Source organism: Pongo abelii, chromosome 2 (assembly GCF_028885655.2).
Source record: "Pongo abelii isolate AG06213 chromosome 2, NHGRI_mPonAbe1-v2.0_pri, whole genome shotgun sequence".
In the NCBI taxonomy this organism is placed as follows: domain Eukaryota; kingdom Metazoa; phylum Chordata; class Mammalia; order Primates; family Hominidae; genus Pongo; species Pongo abelii.
This window is the reverse complement of record NC_085928.1, coordinates 194,174,356-194,195,941: the sequence shown is the minus strand read 5'-3', so window position 1 is coordinate 194,195,941 and position 21,586 is coordinate 194,174,356. Positions and strand designations below refer to the sequence as shown.

General features: G+C 52.4%; 2 protein-coding genes across 3 annotated transcripts; both read right to left on the bottom strand.

The window, feature by feature from the left end:
- Positions 1-2,002: 2,002 nt before the first annotated feature.
- Positions 2,003-10,243, bottom strand: ABCF3 (ATP binding cassette subfamily F member 3). 2 transcript variants are annotated; one of them, NM_001132359.1, is given in 21 exon segments: positions 2,003-2,916; positions 3,004-3,091; positions 3,222-3,354; positions 3,560-3,651; positions 3,767-3,855; positions 5,180-5,312; positions 5,392-5,436; positions 6,508-6,584; positions 6,682-6,882; positions 6,996-7,051; positions 7,162-7,184; positions 7,295-7,351; positions 7,451-7,510; positions 7,598-7,678; positions 8,032-8,298; positions 8,456-8,578; positions 8,678-8,775; positions 8,996-9,042; positions 9,562-9,641; positions 9,783-9,930; positions 10,157-10,243. In NM_001132359.1, coding segments are annotated over 21 exon segments (2,130 nt in total). In that variant the 5' UTR covers positions 10,230-10,243; the 3' UTR covers positions 2,003-2,757.
- Positions 10,244-12,346: 2,103 nt separating this feature from the next.
- AP2M1 (adaptor related protein complex 2 subunit mu 1) lies at positions 12,347-21,582 on the bottom strand (the record flags this gene model as incomplete). The annotated part of the gene is given in 12 exon segments (NM_001134171.1): positions 12,347-12,958; positions 13,573-13,684; positions 14,165-14,262; positions 14,366-14,501; positions 14,600-14,719; positions 15,192-15,333; positions 15,434-15,569; positions 15,768-15,773; positions 16,166-16,248; positions 17,295-17,560; positions 19,355-19,471; positions 21,478-21,582. Coding segments are annotated over 11 exon segments (1,308 nt in total). The 3' UTR covers positions 12,347-12,823.
- Between the last annotated feature and the right edge of the window lie 4 nt (positions 21,583-21,586).

The window sequence follows — 21,586 nt, the reverse complement described above, 5'->3', positions numbered from 1 at the left end:
CTGTGGAATGAGGCCTAATGTCAGCAAAGCAGCTCCAGAGTCAGCAGCTGTGGAGAGACAGCCCCCCAGCTAAGTGGGGTTTGCGAGTAAAGAGGGGGTTGCCGTCATGCACAGTCCAGAGTGAGCAGGAGTGACCTCCTACTCTTCCACGCCAGGTCCCTCTCTCTCCCTTCTGTGTCCTGTGCTTTCCGAAATGGAGCTGGCTGACACCACGTTTTCCATCCTTCAAACCAACTATCTTCTGCTGACTCCCCTCTCACCTCCAAAAGCTAGGCCTTTCTCAGCTGCTCCAGTTCCTTGATCCCGCCTCTCTGAAGTCCTGCAGCACTGGCTCGTATTGCCATACATGCAGGCTGCTCACATGACTTTCATGGAATCATAAAGTTGGAAGCCACCCCGGAGGCCCATCTAGTGCTGCCTCCTACCTCAGGGAGGGCCCTTCTCTACAGCCTGGCAGGGCCAAACAGTCCCACTGACTGGGAACTCTCAGAAGACAGCCTGAGCTAGTCAAACTTTCCTTCCTTTGAGCCCAAACTGATCTATCTCTAGAGTCACTGATTGAAATATCACTTCTTTTCCCATATGATAGTCCTTCAAATCAGATGGTCACACAAGAGTCACTTTTTCGAGTGCTGATACATTGTTCTTGTCAGCAAATCCTCACAACAATCCTATAAAGAAACCAAGAGTGCTCAGAAAGGTTGAGGAATTTGCTGTGGTTACCTTCTGCTACCAGCTGTGGTTATTTCTGTTACCAGCAATAGAGCTGAGATCTGATATTCAACTCCAACTCCAGTGCTCTTGAAGCACAAAAGCAGATTTGGCATCACAGAACCCTCCAGATGCATTCCCAAGGACTCTAAGGAGTTGAGAGAACTCCTCTAGGGTTCACTACTGGTGTGGGGCTCAGAGGCTGAAAGCCTGGCAAGCAGGCAGGCACGATCCTGTAATGGATGGCTCCCTGATACACCCCCCTGCAGGTCTGAAGTTGGAAGAGAATTATGAGGGCTGTGAGCAAGCTCTCTGGAGTGCTGAGCTAAGGGTGCCCATGGCCACAGACACGGGAGGAAGGATGCCAAGGAGGCAGGCACATCAGTGGTCCTTCTGCCAGCTTCACCAGTCCACTGAGCCTTGCTGTCTTTATCTTGCTTTAACCCCCGAAACAGGGCTCTCTCCCCGGCGACCCATACCATGCTACCCTCAGCAGCTCAGAGTTAAGATTCTTTGGTCAAGCTTTTTTTTTTTTTTTTTTTTTCTTGAGATGGAGTCTCGCTCTGTTGCCCAGGCTGGAGTGCAATGGCACGATCTCAGCTTACTGCAACCTCCGCCTCCCAGGTTCAAGCTATTCTCCTGCCTCAGCCTCTCGAGTAGCTGGGACTACAGGCATATGCCACCACACCTGGCTAATTTTTGTTATTTTTAGTAGAGATGGGGCCTCCCTATGTTGGCCTGGCTGGTCTTGAACTCCTGACCTCAGGTGACCTGCCCACCTCGGCCTCCCAAAGTGCTGGGATTACCGTGTGAGCCACTGCTCCTGGCCTGGTTGAGCTTTCTGACTACAATCTGCATGAAGGCGGCAAGTTCTTTCTGCTGACTTTGTTGTCACTGAGAGCAAAGCAATATGTCTGTTTTATTTTTTTCTTTTGAGAGAAGTGGTCTCGCTAAGTTTCCCAGGCTGGCCGCAAACTCCTGGGCTAAAGCAATCCTCCCACATTGGCCTCCCCGGTAGCTGGGACTACAGGTGCGTACCACTGTGCTCAGCTCAAATGTCTCATTTTAACGTCGTCTGCATAATAATGACATATAACAGCTAACTCCTCAAGAAATAATATTTATAAATGATACTACCTGTGTTCAACATCTCTCCCCTCTTAAAGATTGCTTAATTTGAAAACAAAGTACTCTATGTCTTCCTGTTAGACCCTGTCCTAAATTCCCTATTTCCCAGGCCCCTCCTATATGGTTAGAGGAAATATAAAGAACATGCAATCACCCAAGCAAAGTGAGGACAAAGATGGCTTCTCTTCAGCGCTGAGTCTAGAGAGCAGAGAACAGGGCAAGCTGGAGCCAGATACCACTGGAGAAAGCAGCCGGCCATGTGTGAGGCCAGGTTACAGAATCAGTTCAACTGCCCATCAGTGGGGGCTGCGATGGCAGAACCCAAGACCCCTTCAGCTGAGGCTGAGCCCAGACTAGGGCTAACAGCACCACCATGATGCCAATACACTGCCCTTCATTCCACTGGCTCAGCCCACCCCAAGGTCAAGCAGGCAGATGACCTCCATGCCCCAGCAGCTTGACAATGTCTCTTCTAGTGGCAAGGCTGGTGCTGCCATTGCTTCCTCCACGTGAGGGATACAAGTGCCATAGGAAAACGCCAATCCGAGAGTCCACAGCCCTCAGTAGGAGGCAACCACTGCCCAGGGAGCAGCAGACATGAGGCAAAGGAGACGCGGGGAGAGATTTAATTTACATAGCAGCCACTTGGGGTCCAGTCAGGGCTGGGGCAGTGGGGGAATCTATAACCCCAGAGGGTACCCCCCAGACCCCCGCCCCCGGGAGACCAGTCCTCACCAACCCTTGGATGGGGCTCCCAAGGTTGTGCAGAAGATGCTCCAGTCAAAAGGAGAGAGACATTTGGGAATAAGGCTGTCCCCAAGTTGGGGGAAGTCCACGGCCTGGAGTGGTGGCCTACGTGGTGGCCCAGGGGTCTGAGAGACCAGTCCATGTCCTGGGCGAGTCCTCAGCCTGGTGGCCCTAGAGGAAGCCTTCGCGGCGGAACTGTTCCTGGAGGAGGGCGCGGTACTGGTCAAATCCTCCTTCCACGCGGGTGACGCCGCCTCCTTCGCACACCCACAACTCCCGGCACACCAGCCTGATAAAGCGCTCATCGTGGGACACCAGAATCACACCACCCTGAAAGACAGGAGAGCAGGAGGTGCTCAGGGGGACACAAGAGGCACTGAGGCCTGGGAGGCGTGGTCAGGGTGAAGGCACACTCACCCTGAAATTGTTGAGGGCACGGCCCAGAGCCTCGATGGTCTCCATGTCCAGGTGGTTTGTGGGTTCATCCAGAATGTAGAAGTTGGGGCTGGAAGGCAGAATCAGGAAGGTGGGCAGTGAAGGAGTGCGGTGAGAGAAAATAAAACCTTCTGATACAGTTTTCTACTGGGCAAGAAAGGGAAATGGGAGGGGAAGAGATCTGGAAAATGAGGCCTCACCAGGGCATAGTCATCTGAGCAAAGGCCACTCGGCTCTTCTGGCCCCCAGACAAGCTGGCAACAGGACGCATGGCCAGTTCTCCGGAGATGCCATACCGACCCAGCTGGTGACGGTACTCCTCCTCAGGCCGCCCTGGAAAAAGACTCCCCAGATCAGGTGGCTTCTTGGCCCAACACCCTCCCTGTGCCCTCCAGTCACACCTCCAAGTCCCCATGTCCTTCCATCTAGGCTTGGCAGGGCTGCTCTGCACTCACCCCAAGGCAGGCCTAGCTGCCGGGGTCAGCCTCAGCTCTCTTCCCTACTCAAACTCTTCCCTCCACTCAAATCCCTAACTCACCAGGAAACTTGCGCGCCAGCAGTTCCACAGCACTGACGTTTAGGTCCAGCTGCTCCACATGGTGCTGGCTGAAATAGCCAATCTTCAGATTCCTGCAGGCAGAAACCGAGGTGGAAAAGCAGACAAAGGCAATGGCCATGAAGGAGCGCAGACAGCATGGGTGCCTGCAAATGTGCTCATGGGGGCAGGGGTGCGGGTGGGCCTGACCTGTGAGCGTGTCTGATGCCCCGAACAGGTGCCAGGTCCCCCAAAAGCAGCTTCAGCATGGTAGACTTCCCAGCCCCATTCTCTCCAACCTTAAGAAACATGAAAATGTCATACAGTGTGTGCCAGAAAAATAAATACAGTATGTTCTCACTCATATGTGGGCACTAAAAAATGTTGAGCACATAGAAGTAGAGAGCAGAGCTGTGGTTACTAGAGGCTGGGAAGGATAAGAGGTGAGGAGGGGAATTGAGAGAGGGGTTTGGGAGAGGTTGGTTAACTGAAACAAAATTGCACCTAGATAGGAGGAATGGAGGAATAAGTTCTAGGGTTCTACAGCACTGCAGGGACGCTACAGTTCACAATGATTGATTGTACATTTTCAAAAAGCTAGAAGATTCTGAATGTTCCCAACATAAAGTGATAAATGTTTATGGTAAATATGCTAATTACCCTGATTTGATCATTACACATTGTATACATGTATGGAAATATCACTCTGTACCCCATAAATATGTACAATTATGTATCAATAAAAACAGCACCGCTGTGTGTAACACAGAAGAGAAGGAAATTAGAAGGGGTCCCAGGCAGTCCCCAATCCCGATGACTCCTTCAACAACCAAAAAAATATTTTTAAAGACTCTAGCCGGGGGCGGTGGGTCACGCCTGTATTCCCAGCACTTTGGGAGGCTGAGGCAGGCAGATCATTTGAGGTCAGGAGTTTGAGACTAGCCTGGCCAATATGGTGAAACCCCGTCTCTGCTAAAAATACAAAAAATTAGCTGGGCATGGTGGCGGATGCCTGTAATCTCAGCTACTCATGGGGCTGAGGGAGAACTGTTTGAACCCGGGAGGCGAAAGTTGCAGTGAGCCAAGATTGTGCCATTGTACTCCAGCCTGGGCAACAGGGAGGGACTCTTGTCTCCAAAAAAAAAAAAACTCTACAGAAAAATACATATACTAAGGGGAGCAATACTTGAGTATTTGCTAAGTGCTGGGGACTTACTTCTCCCAAGAACCAAGTGAGGTAGATGTCAGCGCCATCTTAAGGATTAGGAAGCTGCTTGGTAACCAAGCTAGGAAATGGCATAGTCAAGATCCGAAGTCTGACCCTGAAGCCCATGCTCTCTCCTCAATGTCTCAAGGTTTAGAAAACTCAGAACCGAGACCAATAAGGTAAAGCACTGCTTTAAGTATTTTTAAAACACTATACACCAGGCTCTTCCTCCCTGAAGAGCAGCGCTGTGCAGCCAGAGGACAGGGCTAGTATAAGTCCTGCAAAGTCCTTAGCCCAGGCCCTCACTCCTGTTCCATGGACCTCGTCCCTTTACAGCCTGAGGATCTGGGCCAATCCACACCACACACTTAGACAGGAGAGTCCCAGCTCACAGCACAGAGAAACAGCAGCCATACCACACAGATGCGAGACTCGAGATCAGCAGACACCGAGAGGCGACTGAAGATGACGTGCTTCGGATCATAGTAGAAATCCACCTCATCTAGCTGCAGAATTGGCGGCGAGAACTTCTCAAACCCATCAGGGAACCTGCAGGAGGTAGGGGTGAGGATGTAGGGGCAGCTGGAAGCAAGCAATTCCCCACCAGTCCCAGTGGCCCAGCACTTACTTCATTACGACCTCTGATTCCTTGTCCACAGGCTTCAGCTCAGGCCTGGGAGAAGAGATGAGGTAGACTAGATTTATGACTTAAAAAAATAACTTCCTGCACAAGTAATATATGTTCAGAGAAAACTTAGAAAGGGCTTGTACTCCTACCACTCAGGTATCATTACTTTAGAGTCCATTCTTCTCGTTTACTGTATGCTAAAAAATAGAATTAGGCTTTTTGTGACTTTTTATCCCCAGTTACTATATCGTGATATGTTTCCATGTCACGAACATCTAAGCTTTATGATTTTAAGCTTCCTGCCAGCACTTATAGAAAGGGCACTTCAAAATTAAACTCCCAATACACATTATCATTAGTTATTAAGGAAATGCAAATCAAAACCACAATGAGCTATCACTTCACAGCCACTAGGATGGCTAAAACTAAAAAAAAAAAATAGTCAATAACAGTGTTGCCAAAGACATGGAGAAATTGGAACTTTCATTCCTTGTTGGTAGGAATGTAAAATGATGTTGTTGCTTTAGAAAACAGTTTGACAGTTCCTCAAAACATTAATTTGGAATTACCAGGTAACCCAGCAATTCTGCGCCTAGGTATGCACCCAAGCAAGCTGAAAACATATGTCCACACAAAAATTTGTACACCAATGTTCACACCAACATTATTCATAATAACCAAAATGGAAACAACCCAAATGGTCCCTCATGACTCAATAAACAAAATGCTGTATATCCACCCAATAGAATATTATCCAGCCACGAAAAGAAATGAAGCTCTGACGCGCGCTACAACATGGATGAGCCTCACACATGATGCCAGGTGAAAGACGCCAGGCACGAAGGTCACATGTTGTATGATTCCATTTATATGAAACGCCCAGAATAAGCAGATACACAGAAGCAGAAACAGAAAGTAAATTAGTGGTTGCCATGTGCTAGTCAAGATTAGCCCTCCAAGAACAGTGTGGAATACTCTGCTTCCCAGCAGAGGAGGAAGTCACAGTTGGCTTCTAGCGAAGGGGAGACCTAGAATGGTAGGGCAAGGGTAGCCTGCAAATGACGAAGGAGATGAAGAGAACAGGAGTCAGGCCCTGGCCAAGGATGCTGTACTCACAGCTTCTCCAGCATCTTGAGTTTACTCTGCACTTGAGAGGCCCTGTTGGCATTGTAGCGAAACCGGTCAATGAAAACCTGCAGGTGGAGGAGTGCAGGCACTGGTCAAATTCCCCTACTATCCCCCACTCTGGAACCCCTGGGATGGGATCCCCAGCCTTGCCAGGCCCCACACCTGGATGTGCTGGCGATACTGCTGCTGCGCCTCATATTCACGCTGCTGGTTGAGCAGCCGCTCCTGCTTACTCTTGATGAAGGTCTCAAAGTCTCCCCGGTAACCATCTAGCCGCTGGCTGTGCAGGTGGATGATGTCTGTGGCGATGGCATTCAGGAAGTTGCGGTCGTGGGAGACGACTAGGATTGTGGAGGGCCACGTCTGAGGGGTCACAGGACGGTAGGCCCAGTTTGGGAGGGCAGTCAGTTCTCAGGCCCCCAGGTATCTTGGAGGCCGCCTTTCCCCAACACACTCCAGCACCCACAGGCACTCACCTGCAGGTAATTCTCCAGCCACAGGATGGCCCTGACATCCAGCATGTTTGTAGGTTCTGGAGAAACAGGGGAGCACACACTTGGGATTGAAGGGCTGGAGAACTAGGAACTTGGATGCTACCACCCCTGCCCACCCTAAAGTCAGGGTGCCTCATTTCAAACTCACCATCTAACAGCAGAAGATCCGGCCTACGAAAAAGAATACACGGCCTGAGGTTTTAGGTCGGCAACTCATGCCACCTCCCAAGAGCTAAGACCAATCTTCCATAGGGCTTCATACACTGGCCCAGAAGACTCACCTAGCAAAGAGGGCCCGGGCCAGGGCCAGCCTCATCCTCCAGCCACCTGAGAACTCCCTAAAGAATGATGGAGTCACATTATGGGTGGGTGTTCATCAGGGCAGGAAGGGGCTGAGACAACAGGGTTCAAAGCCAAGAATGGCAAGGGTCACTCACCGGGTGGGCTGCTGCTGCATTTTAGGGGTAAAGCCAAGCCCAGCGAGAATGACTGATGCCCTAGTAGAGAAGAAATTGAAGAACTCAGTTGGAACAGTCCACAGAAGGGAAAGGAGATCTGAAGGAGGGAGGGGGAGCTTTAAATACCTGGCAGGTGCCTTGTCAGCCTCAATCTCCTCCAGTTTGGCATAGATTTCTGCCAGCTCTGCAGCTTCAGAGCCCTCCACCCTGGAGGGAGGAGAAACAGCAATTGGCCTAAACGGGGGCAGTCTAGGAGGATGTCCTGCACCCTATACCGTTGGAAAGGCCATTGGCTACCTTGTGGCTGGAAGAGGAAGAGAATACAGGAAGGGTTTGCACAGTGCTCATTACCTTGGGCACTATGGAAATGGGCACTGTGGAAAGAACAAGAAAGGGCAATGGGCACTGTGGAAAGAACAAGGGCTTCTGAGTCCCAGAGTGCCAAGTTCTAAGCTCTGCTGATTACTAGGATGTACATGCAAATTATGGATTGTTCCAGGATGGCAGGCACTCTGTAAGTGACAGCGGCTGCTAGTTACTCCCTAGCCGGGAGCCCTCACCTGCCAGCAGCAATATGGGCACTGAGCTCCCGCTCCCGCCGTAGCAAATCCTCTCGCACACTGTCACTCTCCAGCACACTCTGCAGGGCAGGAGTGTCATCTCCAGCAACCTCTTGCTCAACATGCAGCAGGGAAATGTGGGCTGGAACCCGCAGACTCCGGGTGGCCAGCATCTTCAGTAACGTTGTCTTCCCCAACCCATTCCGCCCCACCAGCCCGTAACGGCGGCCCCATGCCAGGTTCACATCCGCTCCAGCCAGCAGTACTCTGCAGGAGTGGAGAAAGGAGACCAAAGATGCTCTAGAAACAGATGCACAGCAAGTTTAACAGCAAACCTAACATTGTTTGTAGCCCCGTTTCACCTCTCCAAATTGTCCTCTAATTAGAAAAAGAAAGCCAACCCCTGCCACCACTATTCCCTCACCTATCGCCAAAAGACACATCAAAGTTCTCAATTCGCACATCATAGGATTTGTTCTTGCCAGATGATTCCAACCGACTCTCCTTTCTGCTGCCTGCCTGGCTGGCTGATGCCTCTTCTAAGACTCTTTAAAGGGAGAAATGGACAGCTCTTAGTGCTCCCCACCACCTTCTGTCCAGGCAAAAACTGCTCCACTCTCTTCTGAGCCATGCTTCCCCCACTCACAGAGGGTTGCTGGTCTTGAGCGTGTCCTTCTCTGAGCGCTTCTCCTGCTTTGCCTTAAGTCGAGCCTCGGCCTTCTCTAACTTCTTTGCATTCACTGTCTAAGGGTCCAAACACATCGACTTCACTCTAGGGTGTAGGCTCAGAAAGGAACCCCAAGAGAGAACATCTCGAGTAAACCCTCTTAACTTACCCATGATGAACAGACTCAAAGGCTTAGGAAAAGACATAGTCAGAAATCCCCCAAAAAGATACTGCAATTAGACAGTCAACTCCCAACCCCATCACATACAGTCCCCTCCCTTGCTTCCTCCTCCTCACCGAGGACTGTTCCCTCTTTAGCAGTCCTGGAAGTTTGGTTCCACAGTCTGTAAGCGATAAGAAAAGCAGTCACCTTCTCCCTGAGGGAAGGGAAACTAACACTTTGAGTGACTAATATGAACCAGGCACAGACACAGACGTTTTCTACAAAGCCTTATAATACTGCAGATAGATGGTTATTATCTTCCCTGCACTAAAAAAACAAAGCAAAACAAAACAAAAACTCACGTAAAAGGATACAGAGGCATAAACGAGGCTGAGGACAGATAACCAACTCTTACAAGATCATGCAGCTGGTTAGCAAGTTGCAAAACTGGGGGTGAAAGCAAGTCTGTCCAGCTCCGGGCTCTTATGCTTCCTACCATACCCAAGAGCAAAGAGGGAGAACCCTCCAACCTCCTCCCCATCCCCATCATGGGCTCTTCTGCCCTCAGTAAAGACATCAACTAGCTCTTACAACCTTGTCCTGTGGAAAAGACGTAGGAGCCCTAAGCTGCAGGCAGCAGATGGTTGGGGGCGGAGAAAAGCACAGGGGGGCAGTTAGTTCAACCTCCCCTCACTCTCACCGTAGTTCTCCGTTATCTTTGACAACTGGATAGGGGCGTCCAGTAGCACCTGGCTATTTCCCTGGCTTTGTGGCTCAGCCCTATGTGGGTAGGGATAGAAAGCGCAGAGTTAGGAGTTGAGGGAAAAGCTCTATGGCCATCAGATCTTCTTCCCCCACGTCTTGTCTCCGGACCGTTCGCCGTCCCTTCGCCCCCATCAACCCCTACTCCCTGGCACATACAGACGCAGAGTGTTGTACATGCGCTGGCACACGGCCCTGATGCCCGCGTCATCCTTGCTGTCCCCGGACACCTCTTGCAATAGTTCCCCTACAGCTTCCACTAGGTCATCCACAGACTCGAAGTCCGCGCTGCCGCTGTGCAAGACGCCTGGGCAGGGCGTGGTAGAACGAGGAAGGTATCGGGTAGGGTGGACACACAAGCAGTTTCAGTCCCCAGACAGAGGCCCCAGTCCAGGCTCCAGACCCAACCAGCCCCCGGGACAAGAGGTCATGCAGAGGAAAGGCCTGACTACAGTCCCGGGCACGACGCTCGCTTAGACTTTCCCCCGGCCTCCACTTCGGTCTCCCCAGCCGGCCAATTCAGTTCTGCTTACCGGTCACGTAGTCGAAGACTTGTCCGTCAATTTCGGGGAACTCGCTCCGCAGGATTTCGGCGCAAGTCGCCATGTTCCACTCAGGAACCCGTCCGCGCAGTCGCTGTGAGACCCCGGCCTAGGCCCGCCCCCCGCCCTGCCCCCGAAAGCTCGCCCTTCCTTGCAAAGCGCATGTGCAGCGGTGACGCAAGAAAGGAGCGGAGTGCGCGGAGCCCGGTGGGCGGGGCGAGCGGAGCCTTGAGGAGAGGCGCCGAGTCTGCGCCGGAGCCGCGCTCTCTGCGCGTGCGCGACACCTTTTCCGCTGAAAGATTAGCCACATGTGCGGTTCTCACTGCCTTCTGGGAGGTGGAGTTGCGAGAGCTAGGGGTGGGGCAAGGGCTGGGAGCTCAAGGTTTATCGGGGCCGCGAGGCACCCGTGGTCTGGCGGGTGGGAGCCTCCCAAGAGGCAGGCGGCTGATAAAGCACTTTGGCTTTGCCAGGTTTTATGCGCTCCCTCGAGGGGCGTCTGCTGCTGCTGCGTACCCAGTCAGGCCCATTTTGGAGCCTGCCCAGAGCTTTGCTGACTCACCCCGGTCCCTGACTCTCAGAAGCCCCCTGCTCAGTGCTTTGTTTTCGCGAGCCCCCAGACCCTAGGGGCTCCTCAGCCTGGTGGCCAGCGCCACCCGCCTCCCCGCCGCGACCGCCTTTTCACTGTATAATTCAGCCGACTTTTGTGAATTGAGCCCATTCAGTTCTTCCACCACCCCAGGGCACGACCAAATCCACCGCCAAAGGGCAAGAAAACCAGGACAACGTGGCCTGTATAAATTATTTCCTACCTACACCCTGAGCAGACTTCTGTGCACTCAGTAAATGCCAATAAAAGGCTATTTCCTTTCACCGATTCCCTCGGGAAGTTAGGAATTTCCTCCAAAATGACGCTACTGCTTTATATTTAATGTGAATATTCCTCCAATTGGTCTCTAAAAGTGGCACCGAAAATTACATGATTACCCATTCATCCCTTTGGATTAAACATTGCCATCATGAGGAATCAATCCCGATATTGAACCATTTTACAGGAAATACAGGTAAAGAGGAATATGTTAAGTGACTTCATGGGGACAACCGGCACATTCTGATGGGGTAAACTACAGAACTCTGGTTTCTTCGACAAAATTGCAAGACCTGAAGGGAAACATTGATTTTTAAAATTTGAGAAGCATTAACCAACCACAATGGACCTTATCTAGAAAAATTTGATAGGACATAGGACACCTGGTTAAGTGAACACAGACTGGATGTGATATTAAGGAACTGGCCACACATTGATCATAGTTGAAGCTGGGTGATGAGACACGGAGATTCATTATATATATATATATATTTTAATTTGAGAAGGAGTTTCGCTCTTGTTGCCCAGGCTGGAGTGCAATGGCGCTATCTTGGCTCACCGCAGGCTCCACCTCCTGGGTTCAAGGAATTATCCTGCCTCAGCCCCCGAATAGCTGGGATTACCGGCATGCACCACCACGCCCGGCTAATTTTGTAATTTTAGTAGAGATGAGGTTTCCCCATGTTGGTCAGGCTGGTCTTGAATTCCGGACCTCAGGTGATCTACCCGCCTCGGCCTCCCAAAGCGCTGGGATTACAGTGTGAGCCACCGCACCCAGTCCATTATATTATTCTCCTTGCAAATCTTTCCTCTTACCACCCAGTCAGCAAGATTTGGGAAGCTTGGGTAAATGATGGACTTAAAAGGTCAATTTCTTAGGATGGCTACAAGACCAAATGTAAACTTCACTTAATCTGTGCTTAATCTAATTAGAAAACATCTGCCTAAGAATTAGAGAAAGAGCTGGGTGCTGTGGTGGTGCGTGCTTGTAATCTCAGCTACTCCAGAGGCTGAGGCAGGTAAGATATCTTGAGCATAGGAGTCCGAGGACCAGGGGGAATAAAAAGAAGCTAGGGAAAGAATCTACCCCCAGGGTACTGGGGCCCAGTGGGGCTGCTTGCCCTTGAGGCTTTCTTAGAGGAGCCAGGAAACCTGGGCCCAAAACCCACAAGGATAAGGGCTTGGATGGCCCAGGAGGGGCCTAACTGGGCCAAGACAAGGAAAGAGCCTTTAGAGTATTCAGAACAGAAAACTGCGGGGAGAGCAACACCAGTTCCCTCCCCATGTAGCTGCCACATCAACACTAAGCCAGCAACTCCACTCTACAGAGTTTATTGGGTTTGTAACTGGACAAAGTCACACGTGTACAAAATGAAGCTCACACTATCCCAAAGCAGAGTAGGGACTGAGGCCGGGGATCCGTTACTGGCCTTTGGGGGAGCTCTGAGGTGAGGGGCAACCAACCCTCCCACTCCAGAGCTGTGGCCACACGGGTGGGAAGGAAAGGGAACCCACCTGGCTTTGGTCACAGAACTCAGAGCCTGGCACTAGGCCAGGACAGACAGGTGGATGGGAGAGCAGGAGCCTCAGAACTCCCCTGCCCAGGGAGCCCAGGGGCTGCTCCACCGGTCCCACTTGCCATGTGCTTGGCCCAGACCTAGACTCAGGGGCTGGTGCAAAGGGAAGGCAGCAAAGCAGGAGGGAGGAGACACTGATGTGTGGTGGGGGAGGGAGTGCCACCTGGACCTGTGGAGGAGGGTGGCTGGGGAGGTGGGCTAGCTGCCTAGTGGCAGCTAGCAGCGAGTTTCATAAATGCCGCTGCGGCCAATGTAGCGCACCCATTTGATGACATCATGGTCGCTGTAGTTCAGCTTCGGTTCAAACACCTTCAAGTAGCGCACCTTGAGGCCAGAGGGCGCGAATGGCACCTGGGCAAGGACAGCTCGTTAGAAATGTGGCCTTCCTCTTACAGCCGCTCTCCTCTGGGAAGTCCCGTTGCCCTGCCCTACTTCATCTCTACTACAGGTGTTTGAATGGCTGGGGTCCTGAAAGAAGCTGGGGCGGTGTGGGACCTTCTAAGAGGTGACTAAAGAAGAAAGCCCTACCTGTGACACCTTGAATCAGTTCCTTTAATCAGCAGGAGACAGCAACCAAAGAACTGCTTTAGAACATACTTACCCTGCTCAATATTATGAACTTAAAAATAAGGTGGAGAAAATTATGTCTAACATGTGCAAAGCAAAGTCAGCCCATTATCCTGTCTGTAAGTAAACTTTGTGTCTTACCTGGCATTTAAACAATCTTAAGTTTTTTGAAAGAACTGTGTTAGGACAAGCCGAGAGAAGTAAAAGATTTGCCTCATTACAAATAGTAATTTCTACTAAGAGGCTTGAAAGGGGAAGAATGGATCTATGAATTAAAGCCAGTTCTTCTTTCTAGGCCTCAGTTTCCTCATCTCTAAGGTGCAGTGGTTTATCAGAATGATCTCTAAGACATTTTCCAGCATACCCTGGCATGACTCTAGGCCCCTCCTCTGCCATACCTCAAAGTTCATGGAAATGGGGGGTCGAGCCCATTTCTTCTTGTCGTTGGTAGGCAGAAGCTCAATCTCTGCGCTGATCTGCGATTCCTTCATGCCTGCCATGCGCTTGATCCTGGGAACACAGGGACAATGGACAGCCCACTGTGGCTTGGAGGAGTTTCAAGGGCAGTTGCCCATTTCAAGCAAGGAGAGAGCCCAGGAGCTTGCAGGAGGTGCCAGAACAAGGAGAAGTGGTCAGGACCCTGCTAACCACTTGCTATGGAACCTTGGGTCTACTTCTTTAGAACAACAGGACGCAGTTTCTGCCTAGACACTTGGGCATGCTATCGTTTGCTTTGTCTGCTTCACAGATACATTACAAAGGCAAGCAGGGAAATGCCAAAGCATCTTAAAAAATAAGCACATGCATGAACCCAAATGCAGGCGTGTACATACTCACACGGAGGTATAAAGACTGACAGTACAAGCAGAGGCTCCTAGAAAAGCAAACAGGCACACTCCCCCACCCCTCATTCAGAAGGATCAAAGCTGAAAACAAGAGGGTATACTGGGATCTTGAGCCCTGCTGTGGCCTAATGAAGCAAAGACTCACTTCCACACGATGGCATTCTCGCTGGCCTTGTACTTGGCCTTCCCCTTCATGCAGATCACCTGCACCCCGCTTGTGTTCAGTGGGGTTGGGATCCTCACCTAGAAGTGACACACCTGTCAGGGAGCTCTGTCAAGCTGTGACATCAGCTGCCTTTATTCCTAGGGACAAGTTCTTCCTCCTCCCTGAGCCCTCTGTCCTCACCTCAATCTTCTGAGCCAGCAGTGAGGGTTTAAAGTTGGACTTGATGACCACCTTGACCTCCAGTTTGGTGCGTCCCACTTCTCGCACTAGCGGGATCACCCGGAAGGGAAGGATGATGTCCTTGGTTGTGCGATACCTTAAGGGATGGGAAGCACGGTTACCAAAGAGCTGACCCACTTCCTCTCCCCAATCTCTGCCAGCAGCACTGGCTGCCTCCTCATACCCCAATGGCACCTCATAAGCTCAAACTCTCCATCTGGCGGGATAAAGCTGATGCTGCGTTCAGAGTCAAACTTGCTGAGTCGCACACACTGGTGGAAGGTGCAGTCATCAATGGCAATTGATTGCTTCCCGCTGCAAGCAGGGGCAGAAGAGGAGGTCTCATTGGTACAGGAGAATGACAGGTGTCACGCTGGGAGACCACTCCACCCCAGGCTGGCACCAGAGACTATGAAAAGTTGCTAGAATGCAGCTTGGTGACTCAGGGGTCTGCCCCAGAGCTTGGGATGAGAGGGAAGGCTTGCAAGCTCATCTTTTGGGGCTCCTTCTGCTCGGGACCTGGATGTTTCAGGCACACTGGGCAGAGGCTGTCAGTATGTACAGAAAAGGCCTTGGTCCTAGGGACCAAACAAAGGGGCTTGCTCTCTGAGGACGATCCCCTCATCTCTCTTAGCACTAATGTCAAGAGCGAACAGCCAGGCTTACCGTCAGGAACAGAGTTTGCAATTACAGTGGGAATGAAATCCAGAAGAAACTTGTGGTTCACTAGACCCCACTGAGCCCTCCAAGGGACACCCTTTCCCACCAGCTCTCCTGCCTCAGGCACCTCTTGCTTGTTTCATCAGCTGTGCCTTTGCCCTGCTTTTCAATAACAATCTTGTCATTCATCCCAAACTTGCATTCAGGCATGCCACTCAGGTAGCTCTTCATCACCACCCGGCCCGACACATGGGCACTCAGCACCTGCCCTGGTGATGGAACAGATAAATGGGGAGCAGCGGAGTCAGGCAGGCAGGCCCAGGATCCTGCCCTGGGCCCCCTCCAACTTTGTCGTGAGAGGGACCTCACCTTGTGGGGACATGAGCAGGTTCACACTCTCCAGCACATCCAGGAAGAGCTCATTCCGGCGATACTTGATACCCTCTCGCCGCCAGCCAATCTGCCCAGTCACCTGGCTGGTGATCTGTGACTGCTCTTCTTTTGTCTACATGGGGGCAGAAACAAACAGCAATGGCCTCACTCCTCTCTCCCTTTAATCATCCTGTCTCTATCCCCACTCCACCCTCATTCCCCCTCCCTTCTAGTCCCCACCTGTAATCTGTTTTCCCCTATAAGCCCCAAAGGGCAGGGCCTAGAGAAACAAAGCAAAGCTACAAGGGTGGAAGCTAAGGCAAGAGCTTACCTGATGCTGGAGGCCGCAGGGCCAACGAGGTGCCCACATGAAGCAGCAAGGGAGGCAGAAAAGGAGGAGAAAGCTATGAGGCTTGGATCCTAGAGGAGAGGGCCCAAGCTCTTTCCTCCTGAGGAACACCAGGCCTCAAGACCAGGCCTCCTCCCCCACCCCTCAGTGCAAAAGGAAACTGCTTGAGCTGTATTCCTGGTAACAGAGATGCTGAATTGGCTGCTCCTGCAGTGGGAGGACCATACGGAGCAAAAGAGGCCTGCAATCATGCCCATGGCAGGAGGCTCAGGCCAGCACTTCCTGTCATGGGAGGGCTCATGAGTCAGCTCGGACAAGGCTCAGGGGCCAGCTGAGATGAAGGGACTCCATCCTGACTATAGTCTGCACAATTCAAGTACCTGACTCTTGATGCCCTGCTGCGTGATGAAGGTTTTCAGCGCGCCTGTCTCGGAATTCTGTGGGTAGCCAAAGTCTAGAATCTCTGCAAAAAGAAGGGAACCATCAGCCCCTGGACAGAGCTTCTTCATTCCAGTCCCTACTTGGGCCTACACATCTAACCAGCACAGCTCCCAAAGCCCATGTGGGGTCATCCGCAACAAAGTCTTCTAGCTTTGTAGCATTTATTCTGTGATTTGTGCTTTATAGGAAAACAATTCAAATGTTTGATTTTTTTCAAATAGAGAAATCAAGGCCAGGTGCAGTGGCTCATGCCTGTAATCCCAACACTTCGGGAGGCCAAGGTGGGAGAATCACTTGAGCCCAGGAGTTCAAGACCAGCCTGGGCAACATAGCGAGACCCAGCTCTACAAAAAATAGTAAAAATGAGCCAAGCATAGTGGCATGTGCCTATGGTCCCAGCTACTCAGGAGGCTAAGGCTGGAGGATTGCTTGAGCCTAGGAGGTCGAGGCTTCAGTAAGCTGTGATTGTACCACTACACTCAGCATAGGTGACAAGAGCAAGACCCTGTCTCAAAAAAAAAAAAAAAAAAAAAAGAAATCAATAGAAGAGTCACATGGCCAGTGGGTGGCAAGTCAAGAAGGTTTGAGCCGTTTTCTCTAGAAAGTAGACATTGGGAAGGTGGAAGTATTCACCTTCTCTTAGATCACACTCTACAGAGGAACAGAGATAACAGTGCACCCCAAGAGGCTTGTAATATCTCTCTCTCCCCCAGGCTCTGAAGCAGCTGCTGAGATGGAAAACTGGGTGGATAGTTGGTGAACTAAGATCCAAGCCACAAAGGAAAGAGGATGAATACAGAGGCTCAGCCACCAAACCTGAGTCAGGTTCTTAGCCCCTTGGAAGACCACCTGCTGGCCTATTTCTGTGTTCTACTTCAGCCCAGCCTTTAGGTCTGGATGTGAACTGGCCTTCTGAGGGGCATAGAGATCCTAGCCCAAGAGACCAGATACTCAGGAAAGAAAGTTCAGAGTGTACCAGAGCCTCGGACCTACACCCACCTTCAGGCCAGGCCCAGCCTGGTTCTTTCCCACCCTAGGCCCACTGCTGTGCCAGCCCGCCAGCCTCACCATCCAGCAGCTCATATATGAGCACAAAATTGTTCTTGATGTTTTCCTCGCTGATCTTGCCAAAGTAGGCAGCCATCACGTCACACATCTTATAGAGGAATTCGAAGACCATGGCAGCGTTGACATTCTGCTTGGTGACTGCTGCCAGCCAAATGTTGGACCGCTTAACGTGGAAGAAGCTGGTGCGAGCAATGTTGGTGACGGGGCTGCGCACCTGCTGCCGGGCATGGATAACATTGACCCGAAAGGCATCCACTGCGTTCCTCCTGAGGGAAAAGAGTGCATAGGGCCTGCTCAACACCCAGGCGAACCTTACCCCACAAGGATCAACCACAGCTGCTAACAGCCCCACCCTCCTTTCTGCAGAAGTCTGACACACACACTCTAAAGAAAGCCAATGCCTAAACTACTGGGGTGGTTCCCTTCTTATGACTCCCTGTAGAGGCATGGGAAGAGTGTCTGAGCTGGGCTAGTGTCTAAAGGCCACAAGAAATAGGGAAGTCAACTATTAAGGCTGATGTAACCTTAATAAAGTGAGGTTCATCAGGTTTAGAGACAGATATTCTTGACTCCCAGGGCTGGCCCTAATTTCCCAGCTTTATCTAGCTTCCCCGTAAGCTCCCAGGTCCAGGACAGAAAGAGACACTGCTTCTCCAGTCCTCCCGCTAGTGATCCCACCAGTGGTGGGGGCCGACTCCTCCAGATGTTAGACAAAGCCAGCATGGCTTCAGAAGTCACAAAGGAGGGAGAAGTACCAAGGGGCCATGGAACTGTGCTACCCATTCTTACCCAGGATCCAACTCCAGAGCAAGTTGAGGGAATGAAAAAGGATGCAGGAAAACGATGGGGGCAGGCCCCCACCCACCTGTACCTGGGCAGCAGCTTGAGAGGCCGCTTACCTATTACTACGGCAGCCAATGAGATGGGATGAGAGAAATGACGCCAGCAAGAAGAGGAGAGTGACAGCAACGAGAGAGAGGGTTAGACACACAACACACCGGGAGGGCAGCACACACCGTGAGGTGGAAGCAGACAAGACAGGCAAGGCAGCGTGTGACCTGGCCTTGGCTTGCCCAGTCCATCCAAGGCAGGAGGGGGTCCGGGGGTGTAGCCAGCCAGGTTCAGACAGGCCAGGCCTTGCCACAGCTGCAGCTCTAGCTCATGCCACACCACCAGCCAATGGACAAACACCCGCAAGGGCCAAGCCAGCCCATCAGCCAGGGAGCCAAATGAAGAGCACTGCCACAGGCCCATTCTGGGACTTTATCTCAAGCTCTCTGAGGAAGAAAAACAGGCAGCAGGAACCAGAGGAGCCTAATCTCATTAGCGCCTCGGAGGCTAGGACAGGTCCCCTCAGTCGCAAAGAACAAGGGGCATGCAAGGGGGCGCAGAATGAGAAGGCAGGCTGTGGCTCTGTGTGAAGGCCCAGGATATGGAGCCGCTCTGGGTCTACTGAGAGGGTAGCATGGCTTCCCTGCCCTCCCACAGTGACCCAGAGAGTGCCTCCCGCTTCCTCCCAGCCTCTCCCCAAGGAATGGCCCAGGGGAACTGAAGACAGCTGAGTCAGCAGCCTGACGACTCCTGAGAAAGGGAGCAGGAGAGGACTGGGCAGCCTGGAGAGGCTTTCAACAGAATCCAGTGAAGGCGTTTGATATGGGAAGGGCTTCTGAGAGCAAGGCTTAGATGGATTAGTGCCTCCAGCCTGGCCACTAACCCCATCCACTGGAGACATTTCTCCTCCTCCTCCTCAAAGAAGGAATTCACCAGCCTGGGCAAAGGCACTGTAACTAGAGAAACAGGACGCAGGAAGGGAAGGAGTTCCTAAAGCTGTGGGACCATGCCATTCCACAGGTCCCACCTAGGGGCCGGCAGGCTGGCTCCGGGGCCAATACCACCAGACCTAATGGGAGCCAGGCTACATACACTAGCTGAGCTTCCAGGGTGCAGCCAGGGGTCAGGGTGGCCCAAGTCAAGCCAATGGTGGGAAAAGACCTAATCCTGCATGCTGGGGCTGGGGGGCTGGAGTGGTGGGGCACAACTGGCTCCGCCAGGGGACTCACCCGATGTCATCTCGGTAGACTCGGGAGATGAGCACCTCCCCCTTGTGATTATAGATGAATAAGCCTCCAATCATGGCGGCAGATCAGTCTCCGCGGCCCATCGCTCTGAGAACAGACCTAGGACAGGCGGAGGCGGGGGCGGGGTAAAAGAAGACCTCAGAATCCCTGCCAACATCCCCTGTGGAGCTGTGCGGGTCACTGGAGCTTTTTTCCTGACTCAACCCTTTAGCAAGTGACCCTGCAGCCCTTCCAGACATGCCCCTCCCCTCAGCCAGGCTCCAGTTCCTGTTTATTCCGCACTAGATGGGAGAAAGAAACGGAGAGAGATTAGGCCCAGGATTCTAAGGCCATTTTGACCCTCCCTTTCCTGGGGCTGAGCATCAGTAACCCCCGCCCCCTCTCCCCAGCACTGAGCTCAGGAATGATCCTTTTCGGCCCCCTCCTGTGCAGACTCTCAGGCTCCCGCCAGTGAGTCACTAAGGCCTGCCTGCCTGCCTGCCTGCCTGCGGCTGCAGGAATGGCGGTAGGAATTACTCCAGTTGGTTCAGGCCTGGGGCCCCCAGGCATAACCTTTAGAGCATCCAGTCTCTTGGGCTCCACTACCCTTCAGAGAAGGTCGCAGGGCCTGAACTTCCGGCACTCTAATTCACAGAATTCAAACATTCCAGGAAAGGGTATAAGGAGAAGAGAAGGGAGCCCTTAGGCCCTAATGTGGACCCGGGAGTGTGGCTTAACCTCTTCCAGGCAGTGGAATAAGTAGGCAAAGGGCACAGGAGGAAGGTCCTAGTGCTGGCAGACTACACTTCCGTCACCCAAGCTGCTTATTACAGTTATTTCTGATTACCACCCCCCTTTCAAAAAGCTCTGGAATGCAATAAAAATAAGGACTGGGGGGTGGGGGTGGCGCAGGCTCATAAAATTAAGAAATCCTTCCATTTGAAATCGTGATTCCAGGCCCATGAAGTAACTCATTTCTGGCCTGGGTGCCTATAAGCAAGAGGCAGGGATGTCAGGATGCCTGAAATATCCAAATTATTTGGGTCAAATTAATTTAGGCTGTTTGAGAAAAGGCATTAATTTGGTTTTAGATTTCCTGGATTAGCCCTGGTATTAATTTCACAGGGAGTACTTTAGAAGACTTTTCTAAACTGGAAAATAAAGCCTTTTCCTGTGGCTGTCAAGGTCTTCCAGAGGGGTGAGCGGTCTCTCAAGGTGGTGGACTCATCCCATCCCTCAGTCCCAAACAGGCTGAGAGAGGAGATGCAAAATGGAGGTAGAGCCTGGGGCAAAGAACCAAGTCCACAGGTATCGAGTGGTAGGTAGCGAAGGGCACCCGAGAACCAGAGGTGGGGCTCTGGGCAGGAATGGAACATTTAGTTAAGGGGAAAGACCCGCAGTGAAAGCCAGGCAGCGTCCTCAGGTGAGCCCACAGCAGCAAACTGGGCTGGTGGAGTGCACCTAAAGGTAAGGGCTTCCAGTATGGAAAAGGTCAAGGCTTTAAGAAGGAAAAACCGGCCGGGGGAATTGACAGTGGTGAATAAGGGAAAGCTGGGGAGACAGAGCCTGCTTGGGGTTCAGGTGCAGAGTAATGAGGCGGTGGTGGGCTTTTCGCCTTGGGGAGGACATTGTGGGAAAAGATGGTGCCATGGGGGTGCGGGGGCTGTCACAGGTCTAAGGAAGAAGAGGCGCAGGGTGTCACTGAACTAAGAGGAGGGGGCGCCGCATGGTGTGAGACCTGTCACGGTGCAAGGCGGCGGCACAAGGGGGTGTCACTGTCCTACGAGACGGGGAAATTGTCCTTGCGCGGAGGGGTAGGGGGTTGGCAAGATCCTAGGGAGGGGGCGCTGCGCAGCGTTCCTGCTCTGGGAGGATTCCAGGCGGTATCCCTCTCATGGGAGGCGCCAGGCGGGTCAGGTGGAGGGCACCGCTCCCCGCCAGCCCTGCAATCGCGCCCCGGGCGCCCCCGCCCCACCGTCAGCTAGCTCCCGGGTCCGAAGGCTGAAGCCACTCCCGGGTGTGGGCAGCTTTCCGCCAGCTCACTGCAGGGCAGGACAAAGCTGCGCGGCGAGGCAGACGACCCGCAGCGTCCTCCCCCACGCCATAAGGCCAGATCCCCGGCTCACCTGCTGTCTGCGGCCCCCTGCTCTGCCGGCCCGGCCACTCTCCGGATCCCAAGATGTCCGCCCGCCCCCTGCTCGTCTGCCCGCTGCCTCGGCTTTCACCGCAGTGCCG